Source organism: Medicago sativa, chromosome 3 (genome assembly GCF_051527215.1).
Source record: "Medicago sativa cultivar Bolivia chromosome 3, Bolivia_mono, whole genome shotgun sequence".
NCBI lineage: Eukaryota > Viridiplantae > Streptophyta > Magnoliopsida > Fabales > Fabaceae > Medicago > Medicago sativa.
The window spans coordinates 49,334,995-49,356,100 of NC_140751.1; the positions used below are offsets into that span (position 1 = coordinate 49,334,995).

The window sequence follows — 21,106 nt, forward strand, 5'->3', positions numbered from 1 at the left end:
ATAAACTAGTTTACATATTGATGATACATGTACAATCTTATAACTTAAATTAACAACAAGAGATGACAACTACTGCACATCCACAATTACTATTTCAAGAAATTAATAAAAGAAACATTTATAGAAGCTTGAAAGTTTCTTCCTCATTCTTAAATCTATCATATCATATCTCTTATTATGACCTCTAAATGAGTCCTGAAGTCAATCACTATTGCTAGTTAACATATTCTCAATAAAAACAAAAATGGAAAAAGATTTTCATAATTTCTTTTCAACAACTCTTTAATTATATAAATATTTCAAAAGAAAATATTTTAAGTTTTCCTAGTCATTTTTCCAAGTCTTCTTGTTTGGATATTTCCTATTTTTTCTTGCTTCTTTCATACGCCAAATTTACAAGAGAAGTCACTTAGAAATCAATAATGGTCACTTCAAGACAAAATTTTAAAATATGAGGTTCATATAAATTCTTTAAATTTAAGTCTTCATTAATTTTACAAAGGCATTTTGTTTGAAGCTATTTCTTTTCTATGGCAATCAGAATCCCATTTGTATCAGCATGGGCTATATATCATTTCAATCACAACCATCTGTAAAATACTTTAAATTGTTGACACTTTTTAAATATTTTGTTAATGGAGTTTAGTGGATAATTAATAAATGTAGTGAAGTGTCAAGACTATTTTAAGTTATTCAAATATACACCATAAAAATCGTGGCTAATTACGTTCGAAATTGTGGTTTTGATATATAGTTAAGGACTTGAAACGCCTTGCAATATCCATTTACAATTGATTGAATGCAACTAATCTTCTATTTGAACCATGCTAATTTTCTCAAATATCTTAATAAACTTTTGTCAAATTTGTTTAAAAAAGACACAACACAACTCTTCTTGTGTTGAAAACTTCTTCGAATCTAACTGAAGTCGTCCACAAAAATTTCCAAGTCCTCTTTTTTGAAGTTTTTTATTAGCTTTCTGATAATCAAATATATCTTGTCTTTATATAATAAAACAAGAATCACTCCTATATGCGACTCAAAATAGGTCCGTCCACTAAGACAATTTTATAGACTTCAATTTTTATTTTACTTAATAAAAATATCTCATATTTGACCATTTTTAAATTAAAACTAATAAAGAAATTATTTAAAAATAAAATTCAACTAGAAATACTGAAATAGTAAATGAAATCGATTATGTTCATGTACATGTCAAAATAAAATTTAAACCAAAAATATTTAGTATGGACTCTAAAATTGCCTCACATGAAAATTCATCTAACACTCTAATTTGTTGCTCAATAATCCCCGCAAAATTGCTCACATTTAAAAAAAAACCTATCAAGAGTTATGATCCGATTAGGGCTTACACAGAAAAAAAAAAAAAAACTATTGGAAGTTAGATTGGTTGAAATTTTAGATTGAAGATGTGTTTGGTGTCCAACAAAATTACATGATACATATAAGTATATTTAATTTAATCACTTTTATTTTTCATATTTTATTGTCGATGTTTACCTGATAGTGTATGTGTTGTGTTCACTGTTCATGATTGTATCAGTACTTCATGACGGCAAAAGTTATGGTGCATAAGTCCTTTCCTTATGCACTATGCATAAACTTATCACAACCTTCAGATCAGGGACACGTGTTATAATCTTGAGGATGCTTCACAAAACAACTGCGATTACGTTTGAGGATGCGGTGTGTTGTTGATGCTTTAGTTTCATCTTTCTTCTTCTCCCTGTATCCGCGAATCCGAACCTCTTCTCCTTCACCGATTCTGGTTTGTTATTGTTGAGTTGTTGTTCGATTCAATTTGTATTGATGGAGGTTGAGCTTCAGACTTGTTGATTGTGAGGGAGCCGATTTGGAATGGTGAATGACTTTTTTGGTTTGTAGTATGAATCAGTGTCGATTTGTGGCCAGAAATCGACACTGATTTTGTTCATGAGAAAATGTCGAAATCAAATTGGGAATTTTTCAGAGAATTGTGATTTTGTTGCTAAGAATTCAAAGTTGGTGCCTGAATCTGATGGTTTTGAAAATGTTCTGTTATGGTTAGAAAATTCCATATGTTTTTTATTTTTGATTGTCATATGCACCCTGCTGGATCAATGAAAACCATTAAATATATATAATGGTTTTGGAGTACAACTCACATAAACCATTTCCACAGCAAAATGGTTTTGGAGTACAACTCACAGAAACCATACCCATAGCAAAACCATTAGACAATTATTTTGGTTTCTCATAGAAGACTATCAAAACCATTAAACCATAATTATGGTTTCAGTAATAATTTCAGTGTATAACATCTTAATCATTATTCAAAACCATCTAGCAATAATAATTTCATTAAAAACCATTACACAATTATCTTGGTTTCACATACATGACTATCAAAACCATTAAACCATACTTATGGTTTCAGTAATCCATGACTATCAATTCCTTTATATTGGTTTTTGGATCTACAATCTGAGTGTAATTATGTACTATAGATCTTGGGAACACCTACCAGAGAAGAAATAAAGTGCATGAATCCAAATTATAGTGAATTTAAGTTTCCACAGATTAAAGCTCACCCATGGCACAAGGTTAGTAGGTCTTACTTCCTACTTGTCCCTGATGCTTATAAATTATCTTGTTGGCAAACTTAAAACAATGACCTTTGTGCTTTTTTTTTTTTTATAATAATGGTGCATGAGTTGCATTAAGCACAACCCTTTGTGCTTTTGAAGGCAAATTTTCACTCATGACTTGTAGAATTAACATCTAACTGTGTTGAATAAGTAAAAGAAATAAATAATCTGTGTTCCGAAGGTGAAAAAGTATAGAGCATAAATGTGTATATGCAAGTGCTAGAGTCTGATCTATTGCTTCAACACATAATTAAAACAGCGAAGGCCTGTTTGCAGGCTTTTAGTGGTTACAGGTTAAACTAGACACAGGAATCAACTTTCACTTTCAGGTCGATACGCTTATGAAGATTTAGATGAAAGTTTGTTTTGTTTTGTTGTTACGCTTTTGGTATTTTCTGGGGTGTAGAAAGCAATTTTGTTGGGCTAGGTGTTAATGAGCTGGACTTATGCAGGACTTATGCATGGTGCATAAGTTATGGCTTATGCATGATAACCACACCCCTTTATAATCACTTTATAATCACTTTTATTTTCTCTGCTATGCAAACCAAAGTAGTGAACTTTCCAATGTTTGATTGCGTGACATAAATAATAAAATTCACGTCACCAAAAAATGTTATTATACTGGTAAAGTTTTTATTTTTTTATCCGCAAGTCCTAGCTCAACTGGAAAAATGCCGAAATTGTTAGGCCAGATACCGTGATCGGGGTTCGAACCCCGGTACCTCCACCTGTGTGTGTGAGTTTATAATGGCTTTGCCATTTCGTCTATCTACCAAAAAAAAAAAGTTTTTATTTTTTATTTTTTTGAGGGGTTATAATGGTAAAGTTAACATGTGCTTGATTATAGTCTAGCAGAATTAAATTTCTTAGGAACAAATTTGTATTACTTCGTTAATTTTAAAGAAATTTGTATTACTTCATAGATTTTATGCTTATCGTTAATCTGTACGGCATATATACTCATAACAATTTCCTTTGTCATATCAAAAAGGTTCAAATAATAACAGAATTGCTGTCCACAAAAGTTTCAAATAATTTGACACCAACTTTAAAACATGAGGTTTCAAATTAAGAAATTCTAAAATTTCCAAGTCCTGTTTGAAACCCCATTTGAATGTTTTACGCATACTTTCTTATCCAGTATTCTGTTCCATGATTGCTAGAATCTTTGGTTGAATCAGATATCAAGACACGAGCCATTTACTCAACTGAGGCAGATTCCTTCACGTTATTGACTAAGGCAAGCATATGGGAACTTCATTATGCAATTCCCCCTTGGTTGTTATGAAGAAAGTGTTGCTAATTTAATTGGTTTTTGTAGAGAAAGTGGAACTTCATTATACAGTTTCTCTCAATGATCAGTGACTTTGTGAGGCATAATTAACTCATTTATTTAAGTCTATGGTATATAAGCCATTCAAATTAACACGAACTTGGTACAAGAATAATACATGGCAGAAACATAGCAAAAGAGATTGCAATTGATGGTTGTGGATGAAAAGAAGATCATAATGTCGATCCGAAATGACTGAATAGTCTAGTTTAAATTTGTGCAATGAGTCAAGTAAATAATAGAGATAGAATTGCAACCCTCACTGTTTCGCTATTGATTTATTGTAACAATACAGTATGAACCAGAGAATTACAGTGCAATCTAGTATGGATAGAATTACAGTGCAATCTAGAAGATAAAAGAAGGAGAGCTTAAATTGGTTGAAAGAGTTCCTTTCTCAATGTGCTGATGCTGCTCCAATTATCTTCTTTATCTTGTAGGTAGCACTATATTTTCAACAACTAAAGGGAATAAGGACCATGTTAGATGAGGGCAATATGCCTTCTAATAATTCAAATAAATGAGACATAATAACTTCAAATGTGATAGATTGGTCCCTCAAGTCATAAAGTTTATACGCCGTTGTCTTTATATTTAGTTTTCTGACCATCTCATTAAAAATACTTGGCCATTTTGATGCTGATTTGACAAGTCCATGTAAGATTATAGCAAAAGATGCGACGAAAATATGCAAATAATCAGCTTTGCTAAAGCACCCTAGTAAACCTATATTTTGATCTTTCAGAACTAAAACAAAAGGACAAAAATCATTTAAACATGTTCAAACACATTAAGCCTATTGTGGATTCCACATTTGGAGCATCCGGAATTGAATCTGGAGTTCTAAAATTGATTTTAACAATTTTGGTTCCTCTCAAGTAGAATTGATTTTACTTCCACAAAGTGGCATGCTGTAGAGTCCCATTCCACCAACCAACACAACTGAGAAAAAATCAGCCACTTCTTTAGGGTAATACTATATCCTAGCGCGTCTCAATGGAATAAGTTGCCAATTTTGGGGGCCATGTAAATCACATAATAGCAATCGATGAATAGGGAGACAATTTCCGATGTTGGGATATTCATGTGAAGCTTGTAATAGTTGTGTGCTAGTTTTTGCTATATATTGAAGCTGTTATAACTTATAGATAACAAGGACTAAAACCCAAGTTAGATGCAACACTGACCATTTCTTCAAAAAAAAAAAAAAAAAGATGCAACACTGACCATTAAAATCAAGGATTTCATTATAATAACCTTCATTCTTGTTTATTGAAATAAAACTAGCATCGCCAAAAGAACAAAACAACTGAAATAAAAACTTAATGGTCAACAACTCAAGAAAATATATGTTGTTACGTCTAAATATTTGTGGAGAGACTTCATTTGACGGCTGTGGCTCAAGATCTTTGGAGCGGGCAATTTCATAATGTGAAAGTTGTTTTCTTGAACATTCTCGCTTCTGTTAGCTCCATAGATGTTTAATATCATAGTTGGTTCTGCTATTTTAACCATTCTGATTCACCACTTTTGTTCACCTCCTCTACACTATTGTTGACTTGATCCAATTATAACAGGCTGAATAATTGCATGATTGGCCATCATGCAGTTATTTACCGTGGAAAGTGAAGTTAGTTTTGTCCATATGATTCATGCGGATGCCGATGCTGAGAATATGCACCTCTGCGATGCACACCTCAGTGTTGATCACATAGTCACACAATTCGCGGTTCTCTTTGGTACGTGGTACGAATTCGGGTACGCGGTACGCCAACTGTCAAAGAATTCGGTACGCGCAGAGCCGGTTCGCTATTTGGTACGTTCAGGTAAACATTGAATATGGTAAATTAATAAAACTAATTAGTTTTAAAAATATATTAGAAAATATTAATTTCATTAATAAAAATTAAAGAACCATACGAAATGTTTTTTTTTTTACCAATCCACATGTAGTTAAATTAATTTTTTTATGAAGAAATGTAGTTAAATTAAATAAGAAATAGTTCTTGACTTGTTGTGACTAGTGAAAGGCTTCCTTGTAAACTGAGAAGGTGTAAACGTGGTTTTTGTTTAGGTGAATAGTAATGATACTTAATTGAACCCAAATTTTTTATTTTTTTTTTAAATAAAAAAAATAAATCTTTCTCTTTCTTGACCCGTTATCTTCTTCTCTGTGAAAAAAGAATTGCACTGTTCATCTTCTTGTTTCATCTCTTTTCAGTTTTTCTTTCTCCACTAATTCTCACTACCAACTTGCAATTAATCACATAAAGGGTGAAACTGAGCATCAAATTCACCCTTTCCTTCACCCTAATTTGGGGTTCAAATCTGTAAAATGAAAAAAACTGAGATTTTTTACGGGATCTCTCTTCAATCTTGCTGGTACGCTGTTTTCCGCGTCATAAACTTCACCATTTCCATGGTGGAAGATGAAGAAAACTGAAACTTGGAGAAGAAGAAAAGGGAAAAGAGAGAGAAAACTATGAATTTCATTGAATCAATATTATGAGTTTGTTACAAAGTTCTATATATAGTACAGAGAGAATCTAACAAACTCTAACTAATTCCTATCTACGGTTTTGTAATCTAAAGTAGGAACACAATAAGAACCCTAGGTCTGCAAAGGAAACTTGCGCAGCAAGTTAAGTGTATATCAGGAATTAGAAGTTTAACATCCCCCCTCAAGCTTAGCATGGTATAAATCAATCATGTTAAGCTTGGGCAAAAATGAATGAAAGCTCTTAGATGGTAGGGGTTTGGTGAAAAAGTCTGCAAGCTGTGAATGAGACTTGACAGGAAGCAACTTGAAGATGTTTTGTTGAATCTTTTCTCTGACAAAATGGCAATCTATCTCCAAATGCTTTGTCCTTTCATGGAATACTGGATTCTTGGCTATGTGTATGGCGCTTTGATTGTCACAATAGAGAGCTGGAAGCTTGTCACATTTAACTTTTAAGTCTTGCAACAAGTAGAGAAGCCACTGTAGTTCACAACTTGCAAAAGAAAGAGCTCTATATTCTGCCTCTGATGAACTCCTTGCAATGGTATGCTGTTTCTTTGCTCTCCATGAGATTAAGGAGGAACCAAGAAAGAAACAATAACCTGATGTGGACCTTCTACTGTCTACACATCCTGCCCAATCTGCATCAGTAAATCCAAGTAACTGAAGTTTGGAATCTCTTCTGAATAGTAAGCCTTGGCCATGATTCCCTTTGAGGTATTTTACTACTCTGCATGCAGTATCATAATGCGTAAGAGTTGGAGCATTGAGAAATTGACTCAATTGTTGAACCACAAAGGCTATATCAGGTCTAGTAGTTGTAAGGTACAATAGTTTTCCCACAAGTCTCCTATAACTGAGAATATCATTATGAGGTGGTGAACTGTCTTGATGAAGCTTGATAGAAGGATCAAGAGGAGTTATAGCAGGTTTGGCACCAAGTAACCCAGTGTTCTTTAATAGATCAAGACAATATTTCCTCTGACATATGCTTATGCCTGTCTTGGAATGAGCAACTTCAATGCCTAAAAAATATTTCAACTTTCCAAGATCCTTGATCTTAAACTCAGTATCAAGTTCAATGTTGATCCTATCTATCTCAATCATGGAATTTCCAGCTAATATGACATCATCCACATATACTAATAAAGCAGTAAAACATGCATCATTATGTAGAATGAACAATGAATGATCTGATGCAGACTGTTTGTACCCTTGATGAAGCAGAAAACCAGTTAGCTTCTCATACCATTTCCTACTGGCTTGATGTATAGAGACTTTAACAATTTACATACTTGATTAGGCTTGGGACTATGAACACCTTGAGGAACTGACATGTAAAAATCTTCATTTAAATCTCCATGAAGAAAAGCATTGTTTACATCCAACTGATGGAGGTGCCATGAATTTATGGATGCTAAGGCAAGTAAAGTTCTCACAGTTGTTATCTTGGCTACAGGTGAGAAAGTGTCAAAGAAATCAAGCCCTTCAACTTGTGTATAGCCCTTAGCAACCAATCTTGCCTTATATCTCTCAATAGTCCCATCTGACTTGTGCTTTATCTTATAAACCCATTTGCTCCCTATGGGCTTTATATTTGGTGGAGTATCAACAAAAATCCAAGTTTTGTTCTGATTTAAAGCACTAAGTTCAGAATTCATAGCCTTCACCCAACATTTTTGCTTACTGGCTTCTTTGTAACTAGCTGGTTCAGAAGCATCAGTAATAGCCAAAGCAAATTTCTGGTGGGAAGCAGAAATATTGTTGAGTGAATGATAATTGCACACATAGTCTGAAAGGTGGTTAGGTTTATGTGGGATTCTAGTTGATTTTGTAATATTCAACTGTTGTGGTTCTGGTTCAATTTGTGTTGGGTTTTGAACTGCAATGTTGTTATCTATGTGTACATCTGGTTCATAAAGGTTTGGGTCAGGCTCTTTGTTGGTTTCAGGTTGGTTTTGTTCAGTTGGTTCAAGCTGAGATGGAACATGTTCAGTGGCATCTGTAATGGGGTGTTTAGAATGATATTGCCATTGAAACAATTGATTAGGAGTGGAGTAAGGTAAGATGTGTTCATGATAGGTTACATTTCTAGAGACAAGAATGGTTTTATGATTTAAATCATATAAAACAGCACCTTTAATACCTTGCTTGTAACATAAGAAAACACATTTTTGAGCTCTAGAATCAAATTTTGTTCTATGATTATGTAAGGTTGAAGCATAACAGAGACAACCAAACACTTTGAAAGCATTTAAATCTGGACCATGACCATATCTAAGAAAATAAGGGGACTTATTTTGCAATAAGGGAGTTGGAATACGGTTAATGATGTAAATGGCATGCAAAACTGAGTATGACCAGAAAATTTTTGGGAGTTTTGATTGAAAAAGCAAGGCTCTAGCAACATTTAAGATATGCTGATGTTTTCTTTCTACTCTCCCATTTTGTTGGGGAGTTTCAACACAACTAGTTTGATGTTTTATGCCTTTGGAAGAATAAAATTCAGGCATGAGAAACTCTGGACCATTATCAGTTCTAACAGTTTTAACTTTGCAGTCAAATTGAGTTTCTATGTTAAGAATAAAATTTTGAACACATTTTGAAACTTCAGATTTTGTTTTACACAACATGATCCATGTGAAACGACTGTAATCATCAAGAGCAGTAATGAAATACTTATGACCATGAATTGAACTAATAGAAACTGGACCCCAAATATCAAAATGAATTAGTTCATAACAATGACTAGCTTTATTTACACTGAGCTTGAAAGGAAGCTTTTTATGTCTAGAGTAATGACAGATATCACACACTGAATGACTATCAACTTTAATACAAGGAAAAGATTGTTGCATGCTAAGCAACCTATCATTAGACAAATGCCCTAGTCTAAAGTGCCACAGGGCTTCTTGAGGTAGAAAAGTGGTGGAAAAGCTGGCTTGAGATGAAGCTATAACAGGTTGATGAACTTGTGGGTTAAGGTTGAGGAAGTACAATCCTTCAATCAATTCACCCAAACCAGTCATCTTCAAATTGCTCTTGTCCTGTATAAAACATTTATCATTATCAAAAGTTACTATGCAATTATTATCCATGCATAGTTTAGGAACAAATAACAAATTCAATTTGAATTCTGCAACATATAGTACATTTCTAGCAACAAGTCCTAGTGAAAAAGTGACTGTACCAGAGAACTTTGCTATTTCCATATTACCATTTGGTAGTTTGATGTGCACAGGGATAATAGATGCATATGAATCAAAAAAATTGATGGAGGAGCATATATGATCACTAGCACCAGAGTCAACAATCCAAGTTCCAAAACTTGAATGATTCAAAGAATATGAGATTCTAGTTATACCTGAAGTCACATGATTCACCTTGCTTGTGGAAGCTTGATGAGACTGAAGAAGAGTGACAAGTTGCTCATATTGCTCCTTAGTGATACCAAAAGATGGTTCTGAGTTGCTAGTTCCTTTGCAACTCTTTGAGTCATCCAAATCTTCCCTTTCTTCATTGATCTCCAGAGAAGAGTTATTGACCATTGCAGAATTCTTCTTTCCATAGTTTGGAGGAAAACCATGTTTCCTATAGCAAGTATCAACAGTGTGGTTTTCCCTTCCACAAAAGGAACAAGAACGCTTCTGACCAGGAAAATTACCATTAGGGTTACCATTACCACGTCCTCTTCCTTGTGATTTACCCACTGAATTGACCAAGATTTTTGTCTCATCAACAGGAAGTGAAAATCTAAACTGCCTCTCATGTTGCATAACCATGGAGAAAATCCTATTGATAGGTGGTAAAGGATTCATCAATAGAATCTGGGAACGAACCAAATCAAAGGAATCATTCAAACCAGTAAGAAAGCAAATGGAACGCGTGATCTCATGTTGATGTTTAGCATTCATCACACCAGTGAGACACATGCAACGATGAGGACATGCACAAACAGGGGAATAAAGATAAGCTTCAAGTTCTTCCCACAACACTTTCAAAGCAGTGAAAAATTTTGTAACAGAACGTGCATCTTGCTTCAAACTGAAGATCTCACACTGTAATTCAGAGATACGAATGAAATCACCTTGGGAGAAACGTTCTTTGAGCTCGTTCCAAACATCAACGGCGTTTTCCAGAAAAACAATGCTTTGTGCAATTGAATCCTCAACAGAATTCATAATCCAAGAATGAACTAGCATATTGCAACGATTCCAAGCTTTGAAATTCGGATCAAACTCAGTTGGAACAGGGATAGAACCATCCACAAAATCAAACTTGTTCTTCCCTCCAAGAGCTCTATGTATAGAACGCGCCCAAGAATGGTAGTTGGAATGGCTAAGCTTTGGTGTAATGGCGACGGAGGAAGGTCCATCAGAAGCATGAACGTAATACACGTTACCAGGTTGTTGCGACAGATCCTGAACCGGTGCAACCAACGGACCGCCATTAACGCCACCATTTGCATTACCACGAACCATGGTGAAAAAGAAAGAAGAAAAAACAGGGAAGAAAAAAAGAAACTGGAACGAAGATCAGAGTTGAGAAAACGATGCGCAACAGAGCTTAGAGAAGCTCTGATACCATCATAAACTTCACCATTTCCATGGTGGAAGATGAAGAAAACTGAAACTTGGAGAAGAAGAAAAGGGAAATGAGAGAGAAAACTATGAATTTCATTGAATCAATATGATGAGTTTGTTACAAAGTTCTATATATAGTACAGAGAGAATCTAACAAACTCTAACTAATTCCTATGTAGGGTTTTGTAATCTAAAGTAGGAACACAATAAGAACCCTAGGTCTGCAAAGGAAACTTGCGCAGCAAGTTAAGTGTATATCAAGAATTAGAAGTTTAACACCGCGAATTCCACACGAATTTGGACTAACCGGTTCGCAAAAGTACCGCGAACCGGTACGTACGAACCAATTCGCGGTTCCTTGTTAGGGTAACGAATTCTGTGACTATGGTTGATCAACCCGATCTTGGTTATAAAGATGATGAAAATGATGATGATTTAGCTTCCGAGTTTAACCATGATGATCTAAAGCAAGAAGCTGATGAGGAAATAAAGGAAGAGCTTAACCATATGACTGGTGAGGAAAATATTGAGGAGCTGCATGTAGAGTAACTGAGATTCATCAAGATCTACGGCCGTGTGATCATAAAATTATAGTCATTCATCAACATACATTGTGATAGTTAACTGTCGCTATGTTGTGGTAGCAGAGACAGAGCACCAGTTTCAATCGATTAATCTTGTATAATCACATTCTTAACATTATATGATGATTAGTTCATTGACGTATCTATATAATATGCATGTCATTTCAGTGGTGAAAAATAAAAGTAGTTTACCTAATTGAAAATTATAAAATTGGTTAGGGATTTGGTTACATATTTTTAAGTTAAGGACCTATTTAAAAATTTTCAAATAGATTAGAGATATATCTGCAGGTTAAATAAGAATGTAATAAATTGACAAAATTATTTTAAGCTATTCACACTAGAAAAAACTTGGTTAATGACGTTCAAAATTATGGTTTTGATATATAGTAAATGAGTTGCAATGCGGTATTCATAGCAATTTCCTTGTCATATAAAAAAGGTTTAAATGATGACAGGGTGATTCACATAATTGCTGTCCACAAAATAGCATCAATTAAACATTTACCAATCGTAATATGATAAATTTTGAATAATTTGGTACCAAGTTTAAAACATGAGGTTCAAAGAAATTATATTATAACTATTCAAAGTCTTGTAGTTTTGGAGCTATTTAATTTTTTCTAACAATCAGACACTATACACTACTACAAAATACCCCCTTTAATAGCACTTATTTTGGCTCTTAATAGCGCTTCTCAAGCGCTAAGAAAGCCCCCGCTATAAAAGGTCAGGAGCCTATAATAGCGTTTTCTAAAAAGAGCTATATAACCCAATTTTTTAGTAGCCTATTATAGCGCTCAACTAGAAGTGCTAAGGTAGGTCTCTGTGTTGCCTTTATAATAGCATTTATGTAGAAACGCTATTAAAATACTGCTATAAAAAGCCAAAATTGTAGTAGTGATACTTTCGTAATACGCCAATTTATGTATCCAAAAGATCAATAATAGAATAATATGCATCCTATTCTGGAATCATACATGTAATACGCCAAAAGGAATCAATAATATATGCAGCATCAAGTCTTGTATTTTACTGCTTTTTCCAAGTCTTTTTATTTTTGATCATCTAACATATCTTGTCCTATATAATAAATGTTTAAATGCATTCGTGTCCCCTCAACTTTTAAAATGTTGTGTTTTTGAACCCTTATTAGACATGGCAAAGGGGCGGGGCGGGGCGGGGCGGGTTTTAACACACCCGGCCCCGGCCCCGGCCCCGTTTGATGGTACCCAGCCCCGCCCCCGCACCCATCCCTACCCGCGAAAAGTGTATTAAAAAAATAAAAATACAGTATGCCTGTTTTTTTTTTAGAGAACAGTAAGCCTGTTTTTTCAGTGGCAAACTTGTTTAAACCTGTTTCAGTGGCAACTAATTAAAACAAAAGCTTCTAACAAGCTTAGAAGCTCTGCAAATTTGTCTAAATATAATTACAATTCATTATCAATCCATATTCAAACCCAACAAAAGCTTCTAAAGAGCTCATTACATCTAGTTCTTCCTAAATATCATTAGTTCTCAAACCAATACATACTCAAAACCAATACAAATTCAAAACAATAAAGGATTCCAAATCATCAAAAGTCAAAACAACAAAAGTTCCAATTGAACAAGTTAACTAAAAATCATCATCTTCAAGACGGGAGATTGCAACCGAACTAAAGTCACTTATCACCGGTTCACCTATGTTGAAAAATAAAAGTTAGAATATAAACATTTAACTTCACAAATTTAATACAAACTTTAAAGAGAATACCTTCATCATCATCAGACTCCAGTTCAGTGAGTAAAATAGCATTTTCATTCCCCAAATTAGAATTAAAATTACCTATCAATAAAACACAATTAAACAATGGCATCTTTAATATAAACAAAATTAGTAACTAATTCAAATACATTATTCTTATTCAGATGAATAAATTAAAAAATTTACTCGTGTTATCAGCACTCCATAACCAACTTCTAGCACACATCAAAGCCTCTAAAGTGATCGGATGAAGTCAGCTTCGATGAGGGCTTACAATATAACCACTAGTACTGAACGCGGATTCAGAAGCTGCAATAGAAACTGGAATCGCCAACACATCCCTAACACGTTTGTATCTATCTCACCCTTTCTTGTTATGAATCTACTTTTATCAGCTCCTAAACAATTCTATATAATGGTATAATGACGAATGTTACTACTTTAAATTGAATATTAAAACTCATACTAATTGGAAAAATATAAATAATGGGCTTTGGTCTTATACCTTTAAGTATTTCCATCTTTCATCGGTATTGTTCTCTACAATCGGTTGGTGTTGTTATAACAGCACCTTGTGACAATTCACTAGAGCTAGTAACACATTCATGAATTGACTACTAATCGTTTCACAAGACTTAACAAACTGCCTTCTAATCATTCTATTATTAACAAGGTGAGCAAATGTGCGTTAAAACATGGCCACTAACTCCTCAACACACATATGTCGAGTAGGAACTAGTCCATCAATACCTTTCAACATCTCATACAATTTATGGAAAGCGGGCCTATCATCCATTCTTGTATTCTCAATACAAGCCACATCACTTCTGTAAATAATTCTTTGAAAATGCACTTCTCTTACTAAACTCCTTTCATAACAATTCCATGTCCTTTTTCGCTAAACGCTTACTTAAAGCAAAGTAGCATAACATCATTGTCATCAAAGTAAATAAATTCAACATCTCCAAATGCATGATCGATATTGTTATAATCTTTTTCTTCCGTTCACATGCTTCCATCAAATGAGCCACGATCAAAACATAAATTATTTATTGGCTTAATTACACTTTTGGTCCTCGCATTTTGACCAACTCACGAAAATGGTCCTACCTCTTTTAAATCGAACAAAATCGTCCCTAAACTATATGTTTTTTGCAATTTTAGTCCTATTTCCCTATTTCCAACTCCATAAACGCACGTAAATGACAGTTTTAGTCCAACCACCTATGCTCAACCATGAAATAAACAAGGAATAAATCATGTGGGTGCAAGGAATCTACTTTGTTCAGCACACAAACCAAGAAAAACCCTAATTTCTAAGACATGTTTCAGGTATGTAACATGTCTCGGAAATTAGGTTAGTGTGCTGAATAAAGTAGATTCCTTGTACCACATGTTTTATTCCTTGTTTATTTCATGGTTGAGCATAGGTGGTTGGACTAAAAATGTCATTTCTGTGCATTTCTGGAGTTGGAAATAGGGAGACAGGACTAAAACTGCAAAAAAAAAAACATATAGTTTAAGGACGATTTTGTTCGATTTAAAAAAGGTAGGACCATTTTCGTGAGTTGGTCCAAATGGGAGGACCAAAAGTGTAATTAAGCCTTATTTACTTGCTGGTAATATCTTTACACTGTATCATACATTTTTTTAAAACAATTATAAGTCAATTCAATAATGCGCTCTAGCTAAATGAGTAAAACATAATACATCATAGTTTGGATGAAATTATTATCTCAGCTAGAATCTATACCGTAAACACAACACCTAATACTCCCTCTAAAATAAGCATCCCACAAAACACAAACCTGTTATGGATGTAGACTTAATCTTGCTATCTTTAAATTGTATAGGTTCCAACTAAATGAGTAAAAAACAATAGAAGAATAAATATAGAGAATTTTTTTATATAAAGAAAAAAAACAGAAACCACAAACCTGTTATGGATGGATCTAGATCCAGATGAGAAAAAAGAGAGCGCAAATAGGGATTTATATATGTGGGTTTCTATTAATTTGGAGAACGTGGGAAAATTTGGAGGGAAGAAGTGCGGATAAAATAGAGGTATGGGTGGGTTTTCATCGTGAACGTGGAGATTTCATACCTGAGAATAGAAGTTTCCAGCCCCTTACCCTCGGGACTAAAAACAGGGAGTACACGGGTTAATAAGATTCTTATGAATTATTTATTCATGGGAATATTATTTCGTTTCCTTCTACCAAATAAAGGAATATATTTTCTAACTCCCTTGCTCCCAGGAACATACTTTTTATCTCCCAAACAAACACCCCCTTAGGTTAATTAATTAAAAACTTCTGGTGATCTTTGTGACCAATTGGTCTTTAATGATAAACAAGTCTGAAGTCCAACTTTCATTTAGGGGAGATCTAATCAAGTCCTTGTTTTATCAGCATTTTGAACAATGTAAAAGGATAATATAAAATGCAGTGGAAAATGGGTTATGTTTTTTTTGGTGTGAGACTGAAACTCATTTTGAATATTGAGTAATGGTGAAAAAGAATTCAAAGCAACACTTCACTGACGAAACATTGATTCATTCAAAAACTAGCTAAGTGAAATGAAGTTAACATTAAAAGCTGACCATCATGAGAAGTTTATTTATACATGCCAGATACACACAAGGTATGTGTACTAAGCTAAACAATACAAACGATTCGTAGATCTTTTTTTTTTTTGACAAACAAACGATTCATAAATCTTGTGTGTCTCAGAGAAAATAAATATTACGAGTGTGTTTGGACGGTCGAATGTTTTGAGGGAATATAATGTTTTGGAGAAATTTAAATACGTGAATTCCATTGTTTGGATAATAATTTGAAGAATTTTCAAAATTATGAGAATTCATGAAGTATTTTGTTCAAGTCAAATTTAGAGAATTTCAAATGACACCTAAAAGCTAAGAATTTCAAATTTCTTCATTGTTATAATTTTTCAAATTTTGCTTTTGGTCCTCAAATTTTCCAAAATTTTCAATTTGACCCCAATAAATTTCAAAAAAATTCAAATTGACCCCTCAATATTTTCAAAATTATAATTTGACACCTCAAAAATTTTTAAATTTACAAATTAACCCCAAATTTCAATTTTTAAATCTGGCCCAAAAAAATTAAAAATTATAAAAGTTGCCCAAAAATGATGACAATGAATTTTTTTATTACCCCATCCAAACAAAAGAATTGAGAATGGAATGTAATTTAATTGAATCATTTAAATTGCCTAGAATTCCAAATTCTCTAAAATTTCTCAATTACCTTATTCAAACACACTCTAAAGATAATCCTATAGGAGTGGAAGGCGGAGATTTAAAAGTTATTGCAAAAAAACTGAACACCAACAAAACAAAGAACAACAAAAACTAGCTAGGAGATAGGGCAAAATCACTGGGAGATGAGGAATTGAACACCAACAAAACATAGAATAACATAACTCAAACACGAAAGAGGAATTGTCCACTGGAGATCAAAATCGAATGTTAAATTCATTTTTAGCTTGCAATCATCAAAGAGATAGAAGCTTCAAATTATCAATTAACTGATTTAGAGGAGCACCTTTTGCCGAAAAATGCGACAATTCATTTGTTTCAAAATAATCCAAACACAAACGAACCACATCAATTGAACAAAAGAACAACATTAAGCAACTTTTATATTATAAATACAACTTTTGAAACTTTTAATGCATTGAATGCACAATTTCCAAGATTTTTTTTCTACATTTAGCCTTTTTAACTTATGCCCCAAGGGCACAAGTTAACATTTCTCTTTATATATATATATGCACACACTTATACTTACTTACACTGCCATTCAAACAATAATAATGTACTTACGGTCGTTCAACCCTCTTTGTAATGAAAAAAATAAAATAATAATGTACTTCTAAAAAAAATATTTATTAAAAGAGATAATCATATAATATTTGCAATGAAAAAAAATTGCATAAAAAAAATAGTTTAACCATTATACAGTGTTCGGATTTTCCAAGATTTTATCTCGGGGAAAAAAACGGGGGAAATTAGTTCTCATAAACGGTGTCACTGATCTGGCGGCCTTCAAATTCTCTGTTCCGTTTGAAAGGGGCTATGCAAAATGGGGCATTAGGATTGGGCAACGAGCCAGTTCAGAACATGATCTTTTGCCGGCCAAGTCTTGTCATTTCCCAATCAGATGTTACTTGGATGACATTGGTTTTTGGTGACATTGTTTTTATCTCTATCTTAATCAATCATTTTCTCTCATCTAATACACTAACGATTCATCAATCAATTTTTTCTCTATCTTTCTCAATTATTTTAACAATTCATCAATCAATTTTTTCGTCTAAAATACACTAATATCACCAAAATATATCACCTTTCCTATCATTTACAGTATGACGCCCGTTCCTATGAAATAGGAGACTCGACTCACTTTTTCAAATAGGCCCCAGTAAAATAAAAACGTAATATTTTTTGTGTAGCTAAGTTTCATTAAAAAATCAGAATCAGATGAACTTCTAAACATGAAACAAAATAAAATAAAATTAAGTGAAAGAGATGTGAAATTTACTTAACGGTGTCGTTTGGAATGTCACTCCTACGTCGTGGAAAAGGGGGAAACTATTAGAATCATTAGAATATCATTGTCATTATTAGAATATTATTGTTATTATTAGAATATTATTATCATTAAATAGTCATGATTGTATAGCAAATATACAGAGAAACTGACATTGTATATGTATCATTGAAAATCAATAGAAAGGCAAGGCCTATCATTCCAATATGGTATCAGTAAGCATATGTACTGATCCTAAACCCTAATTGTGCCGCCGTTCTCCTCACATAACCGGCCGCACAACCTTCTTCTTTCTCTCATCTCACCCACGCTGTTCTGATCAGCTTTCTTTCTCTCATCATGTCTGTTGCACAGTCATCTCCCTCCTCCTCTCCCAAATCTTCCTCCTCCTCTCCCAAAAACTCTTCAACCACGCAGAATACCAATCCTCCCATTCATCCCGCATTCACCATCTAACATCACCAATTTTATCAAAATTACCCTAAGTATTGAAAAGGGTCAATACAACACTTGGTCTGAACTCTTCAAAATCCATGCCCGTGTTCATCAAGTCATTGATCATATCATCCCATCTGAAACCACATCATCTCCTAATCTCAAAGACACCGATCCAAATCTTTGGGCACGTCTTGATGCTGTTGTCCTTCAATGGATTTATGGCACCATTTCTGATGACCTTCTTCACACCATCATTGAGCGGGATTCAACCGCGGAAAATGCGTGGAACAGATTGTTCAACATTTTCTATGACAATAAAAATTTGCGGGCTCTCTACCTAGAGCAAGAATTTTCTAATGTCCATATGGAACAATTTCCTGATGCATCCACCTATTGTCAACATCTCAAATCTCTGTCTGATCAACTCTCTAATGTTGGTGCTCCCGTGTCTAACGAAAGGCTTGTTCTTCAACTTATTTCTGGCCTGACAGATGCGTATGCTACGGTGGGTTCACAAATCCGTCATGGAGACACTCTTCCACCTTTTTACAAAGCTCGTTCTATGATTATCCTAGAAGAAACGGCCAAAGCAAAGAAAGCAGCAAATTCCATCAGCAACTCTGCTTTCGTATCATCTGTTGATGATAACGCAGCCTCAGCAACTCCCTCTCAGCAGCGCAACCACCATAACAACAACAACAGTGGTGCTGGTCGCGGTGGCCGAAACAATGGTCGTGGTGGACGTGGCAGGGGTAGAAACAATGGTCGTGGTGGAGGTCGTTCCCAGCCTCAGCAACATCAGTGGCCTCAGTTTCCCTCTCAGCAGCCTCAGTGGACCACTCCCACATATCCCAGACAGCAGCAGCAGCAGTGGGCATATCCATGGCAGCCATGGGCCACTCCACCGTGTCCATATCCGACAACCGGTGCTCCCCATCAACAAACAGGCATACTAGGTCCTAAACCTCAGCAAGCTCACATGGCAACTGCTCCACCTCATATGAACAGTCAACAAGGCTCATCTTATTATGCTCCGACTGACATCCAAGCTGCTATGCATACTCTCTCCATCTCTCCACCCGATGATCAATGGTATATGGACAGCGGGGCGACTTCTCATATGACGGGCAATGGAGGTAATCTCACATCTTATTTTAATATGAGTAATAATATTACTGCTGGAAGTGGTCATCATATTCCTGTAATTGGTTGTGGTAATGCATCTTTACCCAATTCCCTAACCTTAAACAATGTTTTGCATGCACCAAAACTTATCAAAAATCTTGTTTCTGTCAGAAAATTTACAATCGATAATGACGTTTCTGTTGAATTTGATTATCTTGGTTTTTCTGTGAAGGATTTCCAGACAGGAACGCTTTTAATGAGATGTAATAGTTCTGGCGACCTTTACCCTATTCCCACAAGACCAAACACAACAGCACTACCACCATCCGCCTTTGCTGCTTCATCTAATGAGTTATGGCATAGTCGTTTAGGACATCCAGGAGCTCCTATCTTAAATTCTCTTCATCGAAACAAACTTTTGCTATGTAATAAGTTTCGAAATGATTTCTTTTGTCACTCTTGTCCACTTGGGAAACAAATAAAATTACCTTTTTATAATTCATTGTCAGTTACTTGTATGCCTTTTGACATTGTTCATAGCGATCTTTGGACTTCTCCGGTATTAAGCTCCGGAGGGCATCGTTACTATGTCTTATTTCTTGATGATTTTACTAATTTTTTGTGGACTTTTCCAATCTCAAACAAATCACAAGTACATTCCATTTTTTTACAATTCCGTGCTCACGTTAAAACACAATTTGAACGTGAAATAAAATGTTTTCAATGTGACAATGGCAAGGAATACGATAATGCTCTTTTTCATAAGTTTTGTGAAAAAAAATGGAATGTCTTTTCAATTCTCTTGTCCTCATACCTCCCCTCAAAATGGAAAAGCCGAAAGAAAAATTCGTACAATCAATAATATAATCCGAACCCTCCTTGCACATGCTTCTATTCCACCAGTTTTCTGGCACCATGCTCTTCAAATGGCCACTTACCTACACAACATACTTCCAAACAAGAAACTCACTCTCCAGTCACCCACCAAAATTCTCTACCAAAAAGACCCGTCTTATTCACACCTCAGAGTATTTGGATGTCTTTGCTATCCATTAATTCCGTCCACCACTAGGAATAAACTCCAACCTCGGTCTACACCATGTGTCTTTCTAGGATATCCGTCTAACCATAGAGGTTATAAGTGCTATGAATTGTCAAGTCGTAAAATCATTATTTCTCGGCATGTCATTTTTGAGGAAAATATGTTTCCCTTTTCCACCATGAATGCTCCTACAACGACTGACTATAATTTTTTAGATGATGGCATAATCCCCCTACTTCCCTCACACTTGTACACCACATATCCACCAGCCCCCTCTCCCAACATAACCGCCACCCAATCACCATCACCAGCAGCCCAAAAAACTCCTACCCCTCAAACCACGAACCACACAAATGTTCCCCTCTCACCAACCTCCTCGGCCCAACAACCTACACCCACGGTTCAAACACCTTCTCCCTCCCAGACAACGACTCCACAAACAACACCTACCACCTCTTCTCCACCGATTCCAACACCCATTTCCCCTCCTGCACCTCATTCACCTCAAATGAGAACCCGTTCACAA

The 21,106-nt window shown here is 34.7% G+C and overlaps 1 protein-coding gene and 1 pseudogene across 1 annotated transcript; one reads left to right on the plus strand and one right to left on the minus strand.

Annotated features, from left to right (window-relative positions):
* Positions 1-14,423, minus strand: part of LOC146937940 (uncharacterized) — a 29,038-nt pseudogene extending 14,615 nt beyond the window's left edge.
* Positions 14,424-18,441: 4,018 nt separating this feature from the next.
* On the plus strand, positions 18,442-20,126 carry LOC146937943 (uncharacterized). The gene is made up of 2 exons (XM_085757810.1): positions 18,442-19,549; positions 19,771-20,126. Exons 1-2 carry the CDS (start codon positions 18,778-18,780, stop codon positions 19,803-19,805), a joined length of 807 nt encoding a protein of 268 aa, XP_085613936.1. The 5' UTR covers positions 18,442-18,777; the 3' UTR covers positions 19,806-20,126.
* Positions 20,127-21,106: the final 980 nt, after the last annotated feature.